At 36.7% G+C, this 23363-nt stretch overlaps 1 protein-coding gene across 1 annotated transcript; it reads right to left on the bottom strand.

Moving 5' to 3' along the window:
* Window positions 1–8011: 8011 nt before the first annotated feature.
* LOC132556016 (mitochondrial inner membrane protein OXA1L-like) lies at window positions 8012–22107 on the bottom strand. The gene is made up of 9 exons (XM_060220408.1): window positions 21991–22107; window positions 19600–19770; window positions 17344–17551; window positions 16782–16925; window positions 14455–14540; window positions 12849–13013; window positions 12128–12232; window positions 10948–11107; window positions 8012–9504 (listed from the first exon to the last, which is right to left on the bottom strand). Exons 1-9 carry the CDS (start codon window positions 22105–22107, stop codon window positions 9356–9358), a joined length of 1305 nt encoding a protein of 434 aa, XP_060076391.1. The 3' UTR covers window positions 8012–9355.
* Window positions 22108–23363: the final 1256 nt, after the last annotated feature.

The following is a 23363-nucleotide window of genomic DNA, read 5'->3' on the forward strand; positions in this document are numbered from 1 at the left end:
GGTGTATATCTTCGTTTTGAGCGAAGAATGTTCCTTGTTGACAAAACTACGTGTTTATAAATACTTTTAAATGCAAATTAGATAATTGCATTTGATATAGTTATATGGCACATGCGCGTTTCTTCAAGTCTATTTAATATTGGTGATGATAACGTTAACTCGTGACGGTCACAAAAAGGAAGGGGTATGGCCCTGATCGGAACAAAAGTAAAATCGAACAGTATTCTGTACCGTCAAATCTATAAACCTCGATACAAGTTACCTTCGTAATCGGTGAAAAGAAAATCTCAGTAACAGGAGGACCTGTTGTCAGTAATGGCGTTTTGAAGAGCGTACCAATGCGGCTTACTGAAATAGGTGTTCGATATCATTATACGCCATACCTCTTTCATTGCTTTGGAAGGAAAAAAGATTCCTATCCAGTCTATCTGTGATCTACTTGGCCCGAAAAAATTATTTTAAATTATTAAAATGTAGCAGTTAGTGATATTAGTGCTGACTCTGTGTAATATGTACTGTAATAAATCTGGTATTATTACAACTTGGATACTGGTTCCTTTCTCTAGACAGGTTAGCGAGTTATTTTTACTATCACCGGCTATTTTGAACCTCACACTGCACGGAGTCTAGCGGTCAAAGCGTTGCTAGATCTACCACATTGAAATATGTATAGATTCACACTGACCATGTAGTCGTGTGATGTTATTGACCATTGGTATGATAGATATAAATATCTTCTGATTATTTCCAAACTACTATGTAAGATACGAATATCATGAGAAATAAAATTTCCGAAGGATGTGTTAATTCCTTGTTATATTTAGAATTTTCCCTAATATTTTCATTTCAATTGGGTTGACCATCTAACCAATGTTAGTGTTTATTGCATAGCATATATTTTATCTAGTTCTTATTCTGTATGGAAGATGAAAGCCGAATCATTTTGCTGAGATAAGATACTTACTTAGTGTAAATGATGTTTTGACATGGCATGTTTAAATTTGATTTTTAATTATCGAATGAAGACTTGGTAGTAAGTACAATTAACTTCAGAGTTAACGTAAAATTAAAAATAGACATATATATGTAACACCAGTTCGGCAGGGACATTATATTAGCGAAAATACAAACATATGAATCTCGTGTTGTTAAGTGTAAACTGCCACTAACGAGTGATCAAGTACTTATCTATAAGCTTCCTTCTGATGTCATAAAAACATGCACAGACCGAAAAAGACAAGTTAGTTTGTGTTAAAGGCGTTTGTTTCCTTTGATTGTTTGGTTTTAAAGGAGTATAACTTTTGAAATCCTATGTGAAAATGCCGAATGGTTTAACTGTTACAAAACTATGTTTAAAACTTTATTTAATTTACAATTGCCAAACAAGTTAAAGCAGCTAAATGGCCCGAATATAAGAATGCGAGGGGTGTTACATCAGTTATTATCATGGAATCTCATCCTCTGTGTAATTCCAGATATCTGTTCACTTTGGTTCTCTTCCGGAATACACAAAACAACAAATCCTTGATTGCCAACAAACATTAGCCAAATAAATGGTGATTTGAAAGGTTACACAACTGCCTATTTTACATGGAATTCCAAAAGCATCACATCTTACAAGTTGTGCGCCTCACATTTAAGGGTTTGACTTTTGGTGGACATATCACATTCAATTTTAACATAGCCCCCTTCAGTATCTATACACTTTTGCCAGTGATGTTTAAGGGCCTCACTGCCACTTTAAAAGAAGCCCTTTGCATTTTCTTGACGTGTCAGAGAGTTCTCCACGGCATGTATGACGTCATTGTCTGACTGAAAGTAGGTACCGGGAATGGCCTTTTTCAATTTTGGAAACGGATGAAAGTCATATCGAACGAGATTAGGCGAATAAGGATGCTCAATACATTCAATGCTCAAAGCCACAATCATTAAAGGCAGCCACGACAATGACAGACTTGTGAACATGGGCATTGTCCTGGCAGAACAACACACCTTTACTGAATTTTCCGCGGCGCTTGAGTTTAATATTTTCTTCAAACTGCCTAAGAAGTGATATATAACATGAGCCATTGATTGGTTGTACCTTTTACAGATATTCTACCATCAAAATATCATCAGCATCCCAGAAAACAGAGACCATAACCTTTCCAGCTGATGGAACAGTCTTTGCCTTCTTTGTTGGGGGTGAATCAGGGTGCTTCCATTGTTTAGACTGTTTGGCCGCCGGGGTGAAATGATGGATCCACGTCTCATCCATAGTCACCAACCTCTGCAGAAAGTCAGCAGGGTATACCTCCAGTTTAACACACGAAAAGTCTGCTTGGTGTGCTTTTGATCAGGTCCTCTCTATACTCATCTCCTAACAATAGCTCCAACACATGACTGCCGCTAGCCAGTAGTGGACAATAGACTATAAAAGAACGGGCGATAAGATAAAAAAAAAGGTTGAACAAATGCTCAAATGCCTAAACGCCTAACAAAACGAATAGCTCGAACACATTTAAAGACCTAACTTCTGAGTAACCTGCAGCCTACGGGCCAAGGAATCAGCGACATAACCGTCCTTAGCGACGTCGGTTTCCCACCGCCCGTGCCTTTTCCAGCACCTGTCATTTACGTCGCTATTAGCCGCCTGCGTGGCGCCGCCCGCCCTTAAAGAATGTAATCCTAAATTCAGACCCCCGTCTATTTCCTTCAACCTCTGCACCACACACTCCCTTGCACGAGTATAACTAAGCGCCTTACATTTTAAAATTGGCTTACATACGCCTCCGCTACGTACGAAAGGTTTGAAAAGAAAGTCATTTGGTTCTAAGATATTGCTTAACTTTATATATCTTTCAAGCATTCGATACGGGCACGCCACAGTCTCTCCTTTTGAAATGACTACCTCACTCCCGAACCTATATTGATCAGTTTTACTCTTCTCAATATTAAGACTTACATACGTATTTAAACGCAACATCCCTCATACGCAACCTGCTCAACTCGTCAAATCTGAGAAACCCTGCGAAGCTGACCACTATCATTGCCAAGTCTCTGACTATCAAAGCGTCATTACTGTCTTTATATTTCTTACAAAGTTGTATTACCAGTTCCGACGAGACACAGTCTTTCTTCACGCGCGGGGTCCTTTCCTGACGTTTGGCTGCTTCGACCATGTTTTTGACAAAACCGTTCTCTGTAGGATGGATCAGGCAAGCTACTAATGCTGTGGGCCCATTTGATTGCATATACAGCGGCGTTGACGACGTTGTAAGAACTCCCTTTGTCCAACAGGTAAGACACATATAAGGCCACGTGTATTGGTTGGGCCGGTAATGCACACGCGTGCTCTCGCACAATAAAATCCTCCCACTTCCGGAAATATGAAAAGTATTTGGATACTGTAGATTCACTCCTGGCTTGCAGCAAATATTGGGACATTTTTCCAGATAACTTAAGTAACCGTGGAGAAAGCGGGCCTTCAGATTCCACTGCCGCCTGAATCGTAGACGTCAGCTTTCAGCCTGCAAACAAAACAGAAACAACTGTTTGTAATCAAAATGCTATTCTTAATGCCACCATTTTTACCCCACCTTTCTCAAAAATCCCGTTTCTTCCCTTCCCCTTGACTACCGCGTTTGCGGGCAATATTATATGCTCCTTAATAAAACTAGCAAAACTTCCGCCTAAGGGAGCCAAAACAGGCCAGAACGGAGCCGATTTCCAATAAGGCACTATCAAAGTCCCCTTAGCCTTTTCATCTATCATTTTATTGACGACTTTCGGCACCAACCTAGGAGGGGGAACCAACCAGTTATTAAGCCCACCCCAGGGTTGCATAAGGCCATCTATACCTGAAGTACCCGGACACCACCATTGGGAATTAAAAATCTCGCATTTTGCGTTATAGGGACTTGCGAATCTATCCGCCGAAAAAGGGCCCCAAGCCTTATTAAAAAAATTGAAAATTGACGGCTTAATACCCCAATCCTCTGAATCTCCGGCTTTGCTCTACAAATCAGCCACCAGATTATCTCCCCTTGGGATCCAGGCCGAAATCAACTCGATGTTCTTTCCTGAACACATTCCAAAAACATCTCTAGCCTGTGCGTGCAAACGACACTTTTTGCTACCGTACACCAATATACTAGCCACATTTTGGTTATCAGTGTACCATAACACCTTACGCCCTACCAGGCTTTCGTCATACGTTCTCATTATGCGTCTCACAGCCTCCAGCTCTCGCCATGTAGAGCTCTCTGCCTTCTCGGCCTCGGACCACACCCCTAGTACTTCACTGTCATTGACATTCAACATATAACCTCCGTACCCTATACCGGAGGCGTCGCTAAAAACCGCCACGTCATGCGACTTTGGCTGCTCAATGACACGTCCGTTCAAACTACGAACATTCTCCAACCAAAATCTTACCTCAAACACAGCGTCACTCTTGATATAGATACAAGAGTCCCAACTGGCCTTCGCTAAAACGTTGGCATACATGTATCTTGTCATAAGCCTTGTAACGGGACCTATACCAACTTTCATGGATATAATCTGACCGACCACGCCCGCCAAAGCTCGTGCGGTAACGCCCTTTGCGTCACCGCCCTGACTTGCCAATACGGCCCTTAAACTGCATTCAAGCTTACTCAATCTCTTTTCGGTTATATAAACCTTCCCTTCGCCCATCTTCCAAACCAAACCTAACCAATCTGCCTCTAAACATGGCTTCCAGCTACATTTTTCATCAGCTATTAAAAAACCGAAACGGTTTAAATCCACCTTTACTTCATTGCTCAACTTCAGCGCCTGTTCCTGCAGGCGGTGGCCTCCTAAACCGTCGTCCAAGTACATTATGACCTTTTGACCTTTGGATCTCCAATACTTTATCAACTCCCTCGTAACCTTGGAAAATACGTAACTTGCAGTTGAAAGCCCGAATGGCAGAACATTGAAAACAAAGTATTTCGTGACCCCACCGAAATCCCAACTAAATCCTAAATATTCTCTGTGATCGGAAAAAATCTCAATATGATGGTAAGCAGATTTCAAATCGAAAGAAAACAACCAATCTCCTTTTCTCAACAGCTCTAAAGCAACGGCTGAATGCTCAAACCGAAATCTGAACTTATGAAGACATGGGTTGACGTGCCTACAATCCAAAACTAACCTCAACTTTTTGGTATTACCAGCCACCGTTAAAGGATTTATTACCCTTGGCCTGACCGTGACTTCCGAAATACACCTTTTCTCTAACAAACTCAGGATTTCGTTTCTCACAAATGAAGCATTATCTCTTGCTGACTTGTTATTTCCGAGAACTATGACGTCCGGAATCTGATACAAAGGTAACTTATACCCGTACCGTATAATATCGAGTACTACTGGACACGCATCAATGCGCTCCCATTCATAAAACGCTCGCCGTAACATTCCAATAGGTGACCTGACCTCTGACCCAACATGCTGATCAGCTGTTTTTACTACCGCTGTAGTAAAACCACACTCAACGCTCGCTACAAAAATATTGGACACAGACACTCTCCCTTCAGGAAAAACATGAATACTTATATTGTCTGGTCCCTGTCCAACGCTACGTTGCTGCTGCTGACACTCTATCCTCCAGTGTCCTGGCTTTCCACAAGAGTAACATAGTCCTGGCCTCCTGTTATGCGCCGGAATCGTCGGTTTTGTCGCGTCCACGTGTGACAAGTCTCCAGGTCCCTGTGGTCGAGGGGCGCCGTACGGGGAGAACCGCCTCTGCCTGGATTGTCTCCGTGCCTTTACTTTCCTTTGAGCCCTGATTTCCGCCCTCTGTTTTTCATCGTCTGAATCCTCAGCCAGCTCATTAGCCTCATATTCCGCTACGATTTTCCACCCCGTTTCAGAAGAATCCGCTAACCTTATGAGTTTCTGCCTGTACTTTAAAATGTTCATACCCTCGGTTATTTTGTCGGCCGCCGTAACCAAATCCTGCTGTTCAACTATGCTAGAGTGAGCCTCCTGCAACTTAGCAACAACCTTGGTGTTAACTTTGAACTGCTCCTCGTTGCCTTTATGTCTGAACGAATAAGAATGAGTGTTCAATTCCACAAATTTTGAGATTTGGTCTGCCGATAACTGACGTTGGGAATCCTGTATTTCTGTTCTGAAAGAGTCCAGTTTCCAACTTAACATAGTTTCGAGCTGGCCTAACATGTCGTGCTGGGAAGCAGAAATGCGCTCTTGCAATTTGTTTTCCAATGATGCCGGGTCCATTTTTCTTGACTGTACTTGTGGGTGTCCACGGCTAGAATGCCCGATACCTCGCCTACCCTTACACACTTTCTTAACTTGCACGTGCGGACAACGCGTCGCACTGCCATTGGACCATACAACTCTCACGAAGATACCCGAATACCGTACCTATAGGACAATTATTTTCCGCTATTCTCCGAAACGCGAAAATATGAAAATATCAGAAGTCTTGGTATCCAGCAGGATGAGACCTTTCTCATTGCAAGATCTTCCGTAAGAACAGAATATACTCTTTCTTGTGCAATCCCAACTGTAATGGCTATGTATCTCTCTACAACTCGCCTGTCGGCCATTACAATATAACAGACTTTATTGACCATATCCGGTTGTGCACCAGTGACAGGCCTTCCAGGATGGGTGTCATCCCCAAGGCTCTGCCTGCCACATTTAAATTCCGCCACCCACCTTTTTGCTGTTGCATACGGGAGGCATTATTCCCTAGCGTTGCTGCCATATCAGTATGGATATTCCTAAGGTGTTACACCTTCAGCAAATACTGAATCACTGCTCTTTCACGGGATTTGTCCATTTCGCAAAAGTCACTTACCTTGTTTACTTTAGAGTGCTACCTCTTCAACATAAACTGACCGAATGACACCAGTCTTCAGGTACACAGCCTTAGTTAGTCAGGAAAAAATAGAACTGAAAAAGGAAATCCCTGCTTAACTTCTTCAATGCTAGGCTTATAACTAACCAATCAGCCCCTGTATCATCTTTAAATGTTTCTAAATTTGTGGAAGAATCAGAATTATTCTGGAGTTCATCGACTCTAGACCAATATAAGAATTTCGACAGACCATCAGGATAATTTGGAGAAAGAAGAGTGTGATCCTATACTTAGGCGATCAACATAGATTTTTTCTGCTCACTTCATTTATTGTGAATACGCAAGCATCGGAGACTAAAGGACAGCATTGATGGCTTAAATACAGGGGATTCCATCATTGATCATGAAATTCCCAGGGCATTTCTTGGAATTCCAAAGTTCTCATGACAGATAATGAATGCAGACTGACATATGTTGAATAATATAGACAATTTTCAAACGTCGCTTTCACGATCTCTTTGCAAAATATAAACTCTGGTGTGGTTTGAATACAAGAAAACAGCCAAACCTCTAAAGGATGCTTTTTAGGTTTCTGATCTAATGCAATTCAGAGTAATTGAACCTGTGTATAAAGGCCACCTTTCTCTGCTCCCTTGAGTGGCCTTTTTAGACAGGTCTGACTTCATATGTGCCATGGTTTGAAGAGTATTGTTATCATATTATTTATTTATCGTTGGTTTATGCTGTCTATGATGGATAAAGCTAGATCACCCTGACCTTACTGGTCAACTGGTTTCAGACTCGTAAAACAATTTTAAGTTTCATCTTCCAATAAGATTTTGAATCACCCTGAAGTTATGTCAATCTGTATATAGGGTGTACAAACGACAAGTGAATAACACCTTTTGCTAGAAGTTTTGAATAATGAATTAAACCACAACATATACTTGTTTTGTCCTCAGAATCACCAGTGATGCAAAGGGACTAAATCCTTGGAGGCATCAAGAAAAATCAGCATTGACCGAAATAATTGGGAAGATGCATTGACCATTGAATCAAAATAAAGTCATACCTGTTATTTTTGATACTGAAAAGATTAAAAAAAATGTTTAGTACTGTTAGGGTATCTCAATTCCATTAGCAAATAAATGGTTATGAAGAAAGAAAATAGACAAAAACTAACTTCTCAACATTTTATTATTTTTTGACAATTTCATAATTACAATTTCTCAACAAGATTCCACCTGACATTAAATGTGTCAAACTTCACTTCATAGTAAGTCTTTATATATCACAATCTCAAGCACTGGCTTGTCACATATGAAAGTAATCTTTAGAATCGTTACCTGGGATCACTTTATCATCTATAATACAGATGTTTGTTTCTACATGTCTTTTATGGTTTTAACATCAATTTATTCCATTCTGAATTACAATATTTCTCAAATTATTGTTCAGTTGTTCACTCATACACTGTGTTTGGATTTGTTGTAAAGCTTTGCTCAAATTAGAAACTGAGATGCCAGCCAACATGCATATGTATTGTAAATCAGACATAAAGTTATATACTTTAGGTCTCAGCAGTCACTTAGGATGGAAAGACATTGCATGAAGATAAGATTCTGGATGGTAACATGTATATTCACCAGGTTAAAAAAAAATCACAAATTGTTAATAGCATTTGATACAACTATAAACATATCAAACAAGTATGAAATATCACTGCCTTCAGTCTCCAAGCTTTGCTAATACTGACGTATCTACACATTTGAAGTGACATTGTGAAGTAATCAATTTTCATGGGAGATTTTTTTCTTGATTTTGTGAATACTCTTAGTCTACAAATTCATATATCAACAGATATCAAGGAAACCACTATAACTGACCTCCAGGAATATATACCATTTTACAGAAAATCAGTTTGCTCTTATAATAAATACACATATGTAATTACACATCACAGAGTCGTTAATTATTTCAACGCCTCCGCTAAGATTTGAACACAGGACCCTTAGAGTACTAGTCTGACACTCAACCAATCAAGCTTAAGACAAGTTCTTTCTAGGCAATTGGTATATTGTGGCTAGTATTTCACCACAAACAAATATGAACATGATGTAAACAAATCATGCTTCTGGAGACTGTAATGATAATTATGTATTTCTTAATTTCTACATCAGGTATTTTACTTAAATATCAAAATATTTAACATGAAGTGAATGAAACCAAATTAGATACATTCAGGAGCGAGCAATTCTGTGAGTTTGGTGATTCAGGATGGTAACAGGTCTAAAGAGGGGTAAGGTAACTGTCATCTAGTCTTGTTGTGTTTTCAATCCAGCAACATGATGTCACTGTTGGTGTACCTCTGTGTCTGTGATGATGATGTCACTGTTGGTGTACCTCTGTGTCTGTGATGATGATGTCACTGTTGGTGTACCTCTGTGTCTGTCATGATGATGTCACTGTTAGTACAGCTTATGATATATATAAGTTAATATCTGTTCATTAACATTAAATGGCTTAATGTGCCCTCTGTTTTATATTTTTCTTTAAAGTTGGATCTGTTGCATAAGTCTTTGTTAATGGTCCTGCACCAGCTTTCTTAAAATTGTCCTTTTTCTCCGTTACTCTATTCTTTGCTTTCTTCTTCCTTCTACTTTCTGCCAAAGCTGGAAGTTAAAATAATGATGAATAATTTATCAATGATTCATCTGGAATTTTTCTTACCGCTTAAAGGTAACAATATCTCACCATACAAAGACAAGACATCCCCGAATAATATTGGTGCCTACCATTGTCAAATTTTGATTTGTTCTTCAAAAGTTTGATCTTTTCCCTCATCCTCATTCCTCTGTTTTTGCTCTTAATTATATAGCAATAACAATCTTTAACTCTCAAATCAAACATGGTTGCCTGTCGCTGATTTTTGTTTCTCTGATCAGTCCAAAAAATAAAGCAGCACATCCAGGGACCAAGAGGACTCTACATAAGAAATCTGAGAAAATGTCTTTCAAGAAATAACAAACTTTCAAAGTAAGTATCCAAGCTGATCACCTGTTAATCATCCCTGCCATGGCATCATTCTTTAATACAATGGTTACGTAATCAACAAGTTAAATTTCTATTCATTATTTCTAATTGTTCTATACAACTGAAAGTATTGACATGAAGAACTTCTAGAAGATTACTAGCTTGATAGCTGTACAAAGTTTCAAGTACTTATCTGGAATGTTTTTCAGAACACTGCTCCGAAAAAAACTGAAATTTGTTATTCTACCGGTTTCCTTGGTAACACAAAATGTTATTAAATGGAGAAGTTCCCGACAGCAAAAAGCACTACTACATTACTAGCTTAATGAATTATAATATTTCTATTAGAGTTATTATCTTGTACAGTTTCAGAGCACGGGTCTGGAAAAACTGAAAATTGTTATTCAGTCAATCTGTTTCCATGGTAACAGAAAAAGTGCTTAAATGGAAAGCTTCCCATAGCAATGGGCACTACTAGAGTACTAGTTTGAATTCCGTACATGTTTTGAGTAATAATCTTGAATGGTTTCCGAACACTGGTCCAAGAAAAGTAGAATTTTTTATTTTTATTTTTTTATCCATAGTAACAGAAAAAGGATTTAAATGGAGAGCTTCTCTTTAGCAAAAGGCACTATTACATTACTAGCTTAGTGACTGAAAAAACAGGTTTTATTTCGTGATGTTCAAACACATTGAATTTCAAATAAATGTTGAAAGCCGTTCTTCCTAATATGTGTTTGACTTTGCAAGCAACAATGACCTTCATATCGGTAGTTGGCTTCTGTGCATTACAGAAACAGAACATTGAGTGAAAGAAATACAGCTGTGTGATCGTTTACACCATAACTATGCTGACCCAATATAACCACAATATAAACAGACATGGATTTTTGTCAACAAACATATTTGATCCTAATGACATTGGAAATTGGTCCATGTAATGCATTTGAGTAATTTACTTCATGAAGATACAGATCCATCACCTTGACAACAGAAGAATGATGGTGGATGTAACATCACAGCATATACTCACGTGTTCTTCAGAGCTAAAACTGACCACACATTTATACAACTTAACCTACCATCTTTCATAATCTGCTTGAATGGTTTCTTGTCTGCCTCTTTGACTGGGTGTTTGATTTTCTTGGGGATTTTGAAAAATGTTCGAACATACTCTTGTCTAAGAAATGTTGTAAGCACTAGTCCACATACATTTGACGTAAGCCAATAGCCATTCAAAGCCTGAAATAAAAAAGACAAAATACAGTACAGAAAGGTAAATGTTTAAGAAAGGAAGTTAGCTGTGACAACAGAGGTATATTATACCATATTACAAGAAAAATAAGGGATTATCCAACCACAGCTGGAAACAACTGAAACCAGCTGAAATGAAAGACTAGCATTGTTATCCCAAGGATAACTAAAATCCCTCTCATGTGCTCATCCAGAAAAATTAAAGGCACATCTTGGTAAAAACTTTAATTTTGTTATTCATCGTGCAATTTAATTGAAAACAAGGCAGTTCTTTTTGTAAATATCAAAACATGATGTCGACTAGAAATGATAGCGACAGTAGTGACTAGAAATGACAGCGACAGAAGTGACTAGAAATGACAGTGACAGTAGTGACTAGAAATGACAGCCACAGTAGTGACTAGAAATGACAGCGACAGTAGTGACTAGAAATGACAGTGACAGTAGTGACACGGTATGTAAAGTCCTGTTTTTCAGCCCAGGATTTTGTTATGGATATGGCAAATGTTATTTGATAATTCTAAGTCAATTTAAAATTATGAAACAAGTGACATTAACGCCAACATTGTCGCAACCGATCCAGCAAGAAGCCATTTTTGTTTACAGGCGACCGCGTTTATCATCTAAGAGGCAAAATTTACATATCCAGGCTGTTGATCAACAAATAAGGATTTCCTTCTTATAGGTATTAATTAACCTCTTTAGATGCATATTTCAGTAAAGCTATCTGTCAATGTTAATATGGTGATACACTTAATAATACAAAATAATATTACAGACGTGTTGTATCATATTGCAAATTGTGTTTTGTTTTTGAGAGTAAAAATATTACAATTTGTTTACGACTGGTAAGTGGTTTCCCAAACAACAACAATTACCATGGTCAGATCAGACTGGACAAATACCAATGTCCCATGCATTGTTGGTTTGGAGCAGACTGACAGACAACAATATGCCCCACTAACCTTGTGTGTCAGTTTGAAAAACCTGAATGTATAGATCGCTTACCGCTGGAAATGTCATCATGATAGGTATCATAACAATTGGAACACCTCTCATAAAATATCGAGCGGCTGTAGTTGAGGTCTTACTGGAAATCCCATCACTTCCCAACTGTAAATGGAATGAAATATCTGAATCTCCTGAATGAATTTATCACATCAAACAAATACAGTAACAAGTTCCACATGATTTTTTACAATCTCTTAATCCCCTTTCACTCTTGTTTGCTATTCGGTGCATGGTTCTCATGAAACTAAGAAATGGACTAGTCTATGCTGATACGGTTGTGTCCTTGGGCGAGTTAATTAAGACTAATTGCACATGATTGATGAGTTTCTTTGTGTGTTGTTTACTGAGGAAGCCACCAGCGATAACAAGGAGACCCTGCCTCATAAAGGCACTCCAACAAACAAACAATTCTCTAGTGATTATCTAGATGTGGTGGAGATGACAATATCACACATATAAGCAATATTACACAACGCTTGGTTGTACTTATTTAGATATGAACCGTCTCTCCACCAGGAATCAACAAGGATACCTGTAAGTGATGAAGTAGAACTTTTGACCTTCAAACATTGACCCTGACACCTTGAGCTATGACCACAAAAATTAATGTTCAGCCCACCTTTTATATTGACAGACGAAACAAACTAAAGTTGAAATTCAATAAAAGTAACTCTGTATAACGTGAAATATCATTTGTTGCGAGTATCTACCACATTACCTCAATTGAGAGAAGAAGTGTTGCTGAAGTGAGGATGGGCAGGATGAAATAGGGATCAGACACTGTCAAGTCAGTAAACCACCACAGACCTCCAGTCGACATACTCTCCACAGGATAGTATGCCATTTTCCTTAGGCCGATGAATATAGATACAAATATTGGCATCTGAAAGAAAAATTAAGAAATAGGAAGATCATTACATGCTATGATAATATCTATAATGTGTGAAGTTAAGACATAATTACATTCATGTAGCAGGTACATGTATGACTTTGAGAATATCTATCAATTTGACTTGAATACAAACATGTACCACAGTGTAACTGGAGTCTACTGGAATATATACATGTACCACAGTGTAACTGGAGTCTACTGGAATATATACATGTACCACAGTGTAACTGGAGTCTACTGGAATATATACATGTACCACAGTGTAACTGGAGTCTACTGGAATATATACATGTACCACAGTGTAACTGGAGTCTACTGGAATATATACATGTACCACAGTGTAACTGGAGTCTACTGGAATATATACATGTACCACAGTGTAACTGGAGTCTACTGGAATATATACATGTACCACAGTGTAACTGGAGTCTACTGGAATATATACATGTACCACAGTGTAACTGGAGTCTACTGGAATATATACATGTACCACAGTGTAACTGGAGTCTACTGGAATATATACATGTACCACAGTGTAACTGGAGTCTACTGGAATATATACATGTACCACAGTGTAACTGGAGTCTACTGGAATATATACATGTACCACAGTGTAACTGGAGTCTACTGGAATATATACATGTACCACAGTGTAACTGGAGTCTACTGGAATATATACATGTACCACAGTGTAACTGGAGTCTACTGGAATATATACATGTACCACAGTGTAACTGGAGTCTACTGGAATATATACATGTACCACAGTGTAACTGGAGTCTACTGGAATATATACATGTACCACAGTGTAACTGGAGTCTATTGGAATATATACATGTACCACAGTGTAACTGGAGTCTACTGAAATATATACATTTACCACAGTGTAATGGAATCTACTGAAATATATACATGTACCACAGTGTAACTGGAGTCTACTGGAATATATACATGTACCACAGTGTAACTAGAGTCTACTGGAATATATACATGTACCACAGTGTAACTAGAGTCTACTGGAATATATACATGTACCACAGTGTAACTAGTGTCTACTGGAATATATACATGTACCACAGTGTAACTAGATTGTACTGTAAATCACTTATATTTGGGGATTTATTTTCCTGTTAATACACGAAGAGAGTCAATATCGAATGCCTTGCAATTATTTGTACAGAAATAATTCTTGATGACATCCACGCTGATTCGGTTCGGTAATGATATCAGAGTCCTTATACTGTATGTAAAAGCTCAGTATTTGTAAATTTAAAGTTATATCTAGATCACCATTTTTGAGATCATGTACACTGAAATATGTCTGAAGAGAAGGTCTTCATGACATTGAAGTGATTTACAGTATAAATCTGTCGCTCTATGTCTATTTTTACTGAGTAAATGTTACATATGATTATCTATATAACATAAGTACCTGTACTAACGGAAATACCATAGTCTTCAGAGGATTGGTTTTTGTCTTCTTCATAAACTTTTGCAACTGAATTTGAGCTCTTGCAACTGAAAGTAAATAAAATATATAGAGGTGTAGACTCAAGCCATCAGAAAGAATATTTTGGCAGTAAAGAGAAAAACACTCCTTATATCAGGTGCTCAACATTCCCACAAAATTTCAGTTCAAAAAAGCTATAACAGGTTTTATCTTTTTAACATCCACATTAATTTTCAGATCAATGGCACCAGCACTTGTCGAACTTGTTTAAAATTTGTTTTTTCAATGCAATAGCCATATTGGATTTTGGACTGACCTAAAAAATAATAAAACTTGGTAACGATCATCTTAGAATCTCCCTAGTGGAATTTAAGAAAGTATAAGGGATGAAATGAGGAGTTTTGGTCAAAATCTTGATGTTTCACAATGTTTCCGATCTTGGTTTAAATTACAATATGGCATAGTCGACTGTTAACCCTTGAGCAAGATGGACATACAAATGTATGGGCACTTTGCATCAAATACTGTCACTAGCCATTCCAGACAGAAAAAGGAAAACCAAAACAAAAAAACCTACAATTTGTCCCGATTATATAAGTAGGCTTAGACTTACACGTAAGGTTCACATCTTCCCATAAAGTTAATATTGATGGAAGCAAACAGGTATACCTACAACTAATGATCAATGTTTGGAAATGAAGAAAGATGGGGGCTACCTGTACAATCTGTGAGGCCACACACCATTATGTCTAATGCAATAAGGCACTGTGGTAGAACTGGGCCCACTCTCTAACACTGTGTTTTCAAACTATGTCAGTAGAGAGAGTTTAAGCATTCAATTTGTGGAATAGAATGACATTTTTTTTCCTGAATTCTGTGTTTCAAACATACAAAGGACAAAGTTACAATGAATGTCATCTAGGCAACAACAGTAGCAATTTTCAAGGGATGTCCTTGGGCTATGATCAATCATGCAAAGCAAGTTTACATTTCCACATGGAATGGATCTATGCAGGTATGCTATATTGATTTTTTCTCATTTTAAATGGCTCAAATTCAGTTCAAAATAAACCAGAAAATAGAAAATAGCATTTTTTTTTCACTCGGTGCCATGTACTTCCTCATACTATGTGCCCTCATACTAAACATGAAGACGGTAACTAATCTTGTCAGTCTAGAAAAAATTGTGATAGAATTACAATTTGTCTTGCTTTCCATGTGTTTTGTACTTCTAACTAATAATTGATGTACACCGAGGGATGGAGGCACAACATCCTACAATCGAAGATATTCCGTAAATTCTTCCGGGAACAGCCGTGGATACAAAAAGTAAACTGAGTCCTCACTAAAAAAGGTAGAATGTAGGTCGAGAGTGAAGACAACACAAACAGCTCCTTTCCAATTCACAATCTATTCGTGCATCAAGTTGTTGACATGTTTCGAACCCGTTCGTGTTGTCTTCACTCTCGACCTACATAATAATTGATGTAGTTTATTGATTGATCCTTCCATTAAATTTTTCTCTGGCAAATTATTGCATATAAACACTGCATTTTGTATTTTACTGAAAAAGTGAGATAATTCATTATGGCAAAATCAGGGCCCATATTTTGTGCTCAAGCAAACTTTTTTATAATTCACCTAAATCATATAAAATAATACACATGTCAAATATAAACACTGAATATAGCTCTGACTTGAAGTCCTTTCAAAATTTGTTAAAAATCTTATGCAAAATCAGTCTTATTTATTAATTTTGAACTTAAACAAGATATAAGGCTTGAGCACAACATTCTTGCTTGAGCATGAGAACGGTTTCATGAATATGGGCTCAGGCCTTAGACATCAATTGATTACCATTTTTAACAAATATCAACCAGATAACCAATGCAATAACTCAATGTGGAAGATTAAACTAATTCACAAAGTTTGGAAAATCACACGTCCAGTGAATGCAATTTACATTAGAGAAAATGTCACGCTAAATAATGTAGCCTCTCAACAGCAATACATACACCTAGATTTTTCACTACTGTGAACAAAAACTCCTACAACTTTGTGAAAAGATGGCTCAAACGTAAAAAGATCTCAAATATTAAAGTTTGGTTAATGTTTAAATTTCCTCCCATCACAACCCTAATACCTTGAAATGTGAAAAGCATATGCATAGTCCACGATAACAGATGAAATACAATGATTATAGGTCATCCTGAGCCTTCAGGTTAGATCACCAAGAGAAGACTTCGTCAATTTAGCCAATTTTTGTAAATGAATAAGGTGACTTATGTCGATTATTTTTAGATACTTACACTCTAAATCATTTCCATCTAGTTTGGCCTCGTTCATCTTATCCTGCAAACGAGTCAACTGTGGCGCATTGTTGAGATGATTTGTTAAGAACCTCTGGGACATAACCAACAATGGCAAGGACAGTAATCTTACTGTCACAGTAGCTGTAAATCAAGAATTTCAAAAAGTGCCAGAAAGAAAAAATAAGAAAATTACAGCTATCAATTGTAGCTTCCTGGAACTTCAATTGGAATATAAATGGACTTATTTTTAGAAATAACACTCTTAAATGTATCACAAATCTAAGAACATGTTTATTTCACCAATCATGTATGTGGTTAACAAGTAAAACGTAGATTTTTGTCAAAAGATTAATATTTATCAACTAAGCAAGAAAGAGAATGCATGAAATTTATATCAGGTTGTCAGATTGGATAATAAATCTACTCAAAAATGTTGATCACTGACTGTAAGTTGTCAGACGAAATGATAAATCAACTCCAGTATTGACTGTTGATTGCAGGTTGACAGATCAGAGTTGAAGACTACTGTGGTATAAATTCCCATTAAAGCCAAACTTACACAAAAGTATTGCCTCCCACCATGGCATGCCAATCCCAACATGAAGAAACTCAAGTCCTTGTTGGTATAAACCTGGAGGGTAGTAGCTGCCTAGTCCCATACTAGCCAGGGTTGGTTCTCCCAATGCATTTACAGCCTGCTGTGTCATCTCGGCAACATCAGGTAGATTTGGCGGCTCAAGTATGTATCCGGAACTGTCGGGGGTCACCTGAGAAAGAACAAGAGACTTTTCAGCAGAAAATTTAAGATAACTAGATGTGACTCATAAGATGTATGTAGATTATCATTAGTGTTATTGACTTTTCAAGAGTGGAACTTCTCAGACTGGGTCCGCTGTTGGTTGACCATGTCTGTTGATCAAAGCTGACTTGGCATAAGCAATGCAACTATATATAAAATTTCAGTTCAAAATCCAGCTCTAAGAAAATGAGCACCTGTTGCCAGATTTTCTAAAATTCTATAAGTCAAAGGGACATTACTCTGCAAATTCATACATGTTAATATATGAATGCCCTTAAATATTGACATGAACCGCTTTTAAACAGGTGAATTTAAAAACATAATCCAATAATCAATGCCAGCATGGAATCTCATGGCATTGCAAAACCAAATACAGATATTTTTCTAAACATGTTTTGGAAAAAGCAATGTTTTTAGTGGGACAAAAAGGTCCAAGGGCCTACAGTCATCTGACTATAAAAACAAAAATAGAATATAACAGCAGTAGAAACAGTTATCAAAGGATTAAAATAGTTTTATCAGTAAAGGCAAAACAGTTCCCAAACACTCCTGCAAAATTTCAGCTCAACCACAGGAAAAATATCACCATTTTATTGGCTGCCTTTCTGTAACATCAATTTTCCGCTTAATGACACCAGCATAAATGGGAAAGAAGTTTGAAGTATGTTTTTAAAGATGGCAGCTAAAATGAATTTCTGACTGACCTGAAAAATAACAACACTTGGTCAGGACCATCTCAGGATTTTTTGACAAGTTCCAGGTGAATCCTACAATTGTACTTCAAGAGGTTTGAATTAACTGTTGTTCAAGGAAACTATAATCATGTTTAAAAATGGACATTATGAACTTGAAAAGAAGCTGAAAAATAACAACAATTTGTCAGCTTCCTTTCCATAACATCCCCTTTAATTTTCAGCTCATGATCAATGATCATTTGGGTCCAATGACCTAATAAATAGCACAAGAAATCTCATTGGGATCCTAGCTCTTGTTTGATGGTCATTTCTTCTTTAAAAGTTGGGATCGGGGATCTTTTTACTTCTTCTAATCTCTATTTACACTCTTATGATTTGAAGTTTGGAAATAGAGATAATAATCTTTAACTGCCAAATCCATGATGGTTGGCAGTTAGTCATTTGTTTTTAGCTAGGGATTATGAGAAAAATACACATTATGTTTGAAAATATCCCTCAAACAGTTCTCAAGATATAGCAATTTTCAATATCCAAGATGGCCACTTGACAGAATTGAAGGACAATTATACTCAAAGCTACCATGGAAGAATTATATCTGGAAAGAAAGATTTCTATAGGGCCATGTATTCTCATAAACCTGGGGTATTGATTAAATGCAAAATACAACAACTAATTTTTTGTTGTTAGTATGCAAAATGCAGCTTTCTGTTTTGACCATTTTCTGATGATAAAAATATTTAGCTCCAGCCATTTGATAATGGTTTAAGGAGTCTTTAGCAATATGCCACCTTGCCAAGTGTCTTTTCAACTTCTTTTTAGTATGAATGGAATATCTGTTTAAATATTCACTTGGTGTGTGGATTGTTGTCATTCAATAATGTAAACAAAAACTTCACTACATGAAAGAATTTTGAATGACTGAAAATGATGTTGTCAATGATGTCACATTGTGTCAAGCAAGCTTTTATGTGTAATGATTTGTTTTAAATAATTTGTTGTTGAATCAACAAATTTATGTGTTATTTTTGTTTTTAATTATAAGCTTTGATACAAATATATTTAGTTTCATGCTGGTATGAAAGAAAAGCGTTTTTGCAAACTTATGAATGCGTTATGAGTTTTATTTCAACATGTGTAAATTTCACCATCTGATGTAAAAATTAGGGATCTAATCTTAACTTTGTCATATTTTTGCCATTGATAAGCAGGAACTAAATAGATGTAGTTATTTTGCTTTCAACATTTGCTCAACATTTTCCAAGCACCTAAGCCTTATATAAGACGGGTGGGAGAATGTTATATGGTACAATATATATTTTACCTTAGAGGCATCTGTACTGTTGTAGCGCTGTCTTTGTGCTGAAATCACACTCCAGGTCGGACTGACACCATAATGACTTGAAATTAGCCCCGTACTTAATAGTCGGTTCTGAGGACCAGTGGCATGGAACTTCTTGAAGTTTGATGGATGAAACCATCTTTTCTGAATGCTCTGAAATGTAATGAGTAAAATCTGGAATAACGTTAAATTAAGAAATCAAGTGACATTTGATTCCAAAGTCTAGTAGACTGACTAAATTAGTACATGTATAATTATCATTATTATTACAGCAAAATAAACAACTCTATCACAGAAACTATCAAAATCTTATAATTACACCAGCTTTCTCTTTAATATTCACAAAGATGTTCAGGTCACTTCAAACAAAATTCTTGTACATAGATTTTGTGTAATCTGTCTGGTACTTTATGCAGTTTCTGGTGCCAAGTCACCTCATAATTAAAATGACATTAAATCTCATTGTCTCTCAGCTGCATAGCCATGTATGTGATCAGCATTCTATTTACTTCACCAAGATTTTGCATGAAATCTTTGATCTAGTCAGTGACTTGGAATTCTAGGTCCAATGTGCTACATCTAGACAGTCTAATAATAAAATAAATTTCATATTGGTAGGGGTTTTGTCTGTCCAAACTGACCTTAGGGAAGATCTTATGATTGCTGACAATAATTTCGTAAGTCATTACACAGAATTCCAAAAAGACACACAATTGTCAAAAATTTGCCATAAATATTCCATTAAAAATGTGCTTTTGTTTTTCAGGGATGAATAACAAGGAAATTAAGTTGTGGCTGCAGATGTCTGCAAGAGCATTGTGTATTGTTTTGGATTTAAATTTGTAGGTGTCCTTGGATGATTGGATGTTTTGGTTTTGTTCATGTCTTATTCTGAGATTTGCTGGGATCAGAATGTTTGTGGTTATAGTTACATGGTGGCATATGATTTTCTAAGAAAAATGAGGCGTGTTATTTACTGCATGCTTGTAGTGTTGGCCTTTTTTTACAAAATGTCTGTGAGGCTGTGAAGTGATTGGTGTTTGTCATTGGTGTGGCATGCCACTCTCCATATTCTTTTCTAACAGGTTGCTTGTGTGGTATTCCAATGTTTGTTCAACAATGTTATTTGATGTGAGGTGAAGTTACTTTAAGGTTTGATTTAAGTAGGCCTAAAGATTTCTATAAATTTAATGTTACTTCAATAAAATGAGATTTTGCTACAAAATGTCATGCTGACCCTAGTATAACAATCTTATGCAGATAACACAGGTCATTATGCTAGTCATGACTAATGGGAACGATTTCTGTAAACAAAAAAGAAAGATAGTAACAGAGTTTTCCATAAGAGCCGGTCACCGGCTAATTTGACCAGCTACTTTGATCATTTGGCCGCCTACACCAATCCAGTTCCATAATAATGTTCCATAAACGACTACACGTACATGGCTGGCCCGCCTCCTACTTACACTACACAGTCCACTAATAGCAAAATTATGGAAAACCCTGAGTAAAATACATTGCTCAACCAAAAATCTAACCCTGATCTCCAGTGAAATAATTCAGTGTTCTACCAACTCAGCAAAAGAAGCATACTCAATAAAATGAAAGTATTAAACATAATGTACGAGCCAAACCGACCTCCTCCTTAGTACTACTAACAATTTCCTAAATCTCAACCCCAGACTCCAAATCAACCCATGAGATTTCCATTGGGGGTCAGAGCGAAGGAACAAGAAAATTACATATTTCTACAGAGTGCCTCAACCAGAAACTGAAGTAGGGTCTCTGGTGTGGCTATCTATGGTCCCAGCAACTGAGCTAAAGAAGCATGATCCTTCATCAGAAACACCAAGACCCATCATACTTCATAAGATTATACTGTGCCAATCCTTTCAAACGTTTGATGTAAAGTCCGACAATAATAAGAATTTAATAATTTACTAGTTCTTCTTTCTTATTTGAAAATATAGTTTATCCTGAAACTAGCTATAGACAATTTGCCAAGTCTACTGAATTTGAAGCTGTATGTACAACGATCATGATCTGAATACTAACCTAAAGATCAAATCGCTGGGCTGTTGGGTTATATATCCATACAATACGCTAAGTTTGTTGTTTTTTGTCTTATCTTATATCACAAGCTTTGACAAAGCTTTCGGAGCCTGTTCTAATATCTAAAGACCCTTCAAATTTCTACTTAAAGTCTTACATTTGAAATGTATGTGGATCAGATTACCTATATAAACAAACGAAGCGATTCAGGTCACCGTGAATTTACTTCTGACTGAAAACGTTTGGCTTTGAGTTTAGAAGGTTGCACACACCATATTACTCACAACTACAAAGCTTAATGAAATAACATTCAAAGCTTACATTTAATGCACTGTCAGCTCCCGTGTTTTCATTAAAATGTCCGAATGAGGCTTGACCGGCGAACAAATTTATCCAGTTTGACTTACAACCAAAGCGCACATGCCGGAGGGCCGCCATGTTTAATACCCTCTAAGCCAAAATATTACATAAATACATGTTTTGTAATTAAAAATTAGTGTTTCATAACTAAGAGTATTGACATTTTACTCAAATAAGTGAAATCCTTTCAAACTGACTACTATGCACTCTTAAATCAAAACTAACGTTAATATCTGGATAGAGATTATCCACTTCACAAGAGGCATATAGGGGCTGTAATAACAGACTTTTTTTTACAATACAATGAAAGCAGTCTAGCCAGGGACGTATAATACTATAATATTATACGTCACTAGTCTAGCATAGAAAAGTTATAACTAGAGTATGTAACTAGTCTAAAGCAATCGACTGAGGGTGTAGCTGACACAGCGTGCGTCGTCCGTCAACTTTTTATCTCTAGAAATAGCTTCTTGTCATGAACAACTGAGGTACTTTAAATCTTTGGTCAGAAGCATCCATTGGGAAGTTGAGACAATTTTGTATAAATGGCGGGGCCCCAAATACAAATGTTCAACTTACCAAAATGCTTCTTAACAGTGCCTCATACCGAAGGTACTCAATTTTGAAATAAATAATGGGTCTTTTTTTAGAGAATACACTTATATACTTTAAACATTAATAAACCAAAAGTATTAACTATATCAAAACAGAATTAATGAGCTTGTTAATGGCTCTCTACATATAAATCATGAATCACAAATGATAGGCTTCACAGGTGGAATGTAGAAATTATATGATGTTTAAGAAATGCATTAGCTGTTTTTTTAGTTTGCACAATTGACTAAAGAAAAAAAAAGAAAAAACAGAAAATTATTTAATTCACTCTTTACTAGCAAAAGTCTAGATATCACAATTTTTCATATTTCAAAGACCGCTGAGTATTCAATATTTAAGAACTTTTGATATTTTTGTATGACTAGATTTAAATAAAAACTTATAAGAATATTGGAAAGATTGCAAAACCTTTTAAACCGATGTAAACTGGATGGGAAAAAATGTTGGTAAACAATAACACAGTATGTTAGAAAATAATGCCTTTTTTGCCACAAATTGACCAACAATGGCATTGTGAAGTCATTCTTGTATATTTATAAGAATTGTTTTATTTCAAGTTTAATTTTGACTATATTTTTGTCATGTTAACTTTTGAGAGCAAAAACATTTTTTAAAAAGTGCCCTCAAAAATAAAGATTGAAATACCTAAGATTTTCCAACTTTTAACACATGTGAATCATGACCATGTCTCTTGGAACTTCAACAAACATATCAGAACA

The sequence above is a fragment of the Ylistrum balloti genome, unplaced genomic scaffold, assembly GCF_031769215.1.
Source record: "Ylistrum balloti isolate Yb309-2 unplaced genomic scaffold, AGI_CSIRO_Ybal_v1 Utg370540, whole genome shotgun sequence".
Classification (NCBI taxonomy): Eukaryota; Metazoa; Mollusca; class Bivalvia; order Pectinida; family Pectinidae; genus Ylistrum; species Ylistrum balloti.

What these genes read in the sequence shown, in the direction of transcription:
- LOC132556016 (XM_060220408.1), bottom strand. Translation starts at nt 22,107, where the DNA reads ATGGCGGCCCTCCGGCATGTGCGCTTTGGTTGTAAGTCAAACTGGATA. An exon ending in AGATGGAAATGATTTAGAGT is followed by an intron (nt 14,541 to 16,781) that starts GTAAGTATCTAA and finishes ATTTACTTTCAG; the next exon opens with TTGCAAGAGCTCAAATTCAG. An exon ending in CACTTCTTCTCTCAATTGAG is followed by an intron (nt 12,233 to 12,848) that starts GTAATGTGGTAG and finishes TTCCATTTACAG; the next exon opens with TTGGGAAGTGATGGGATTTC.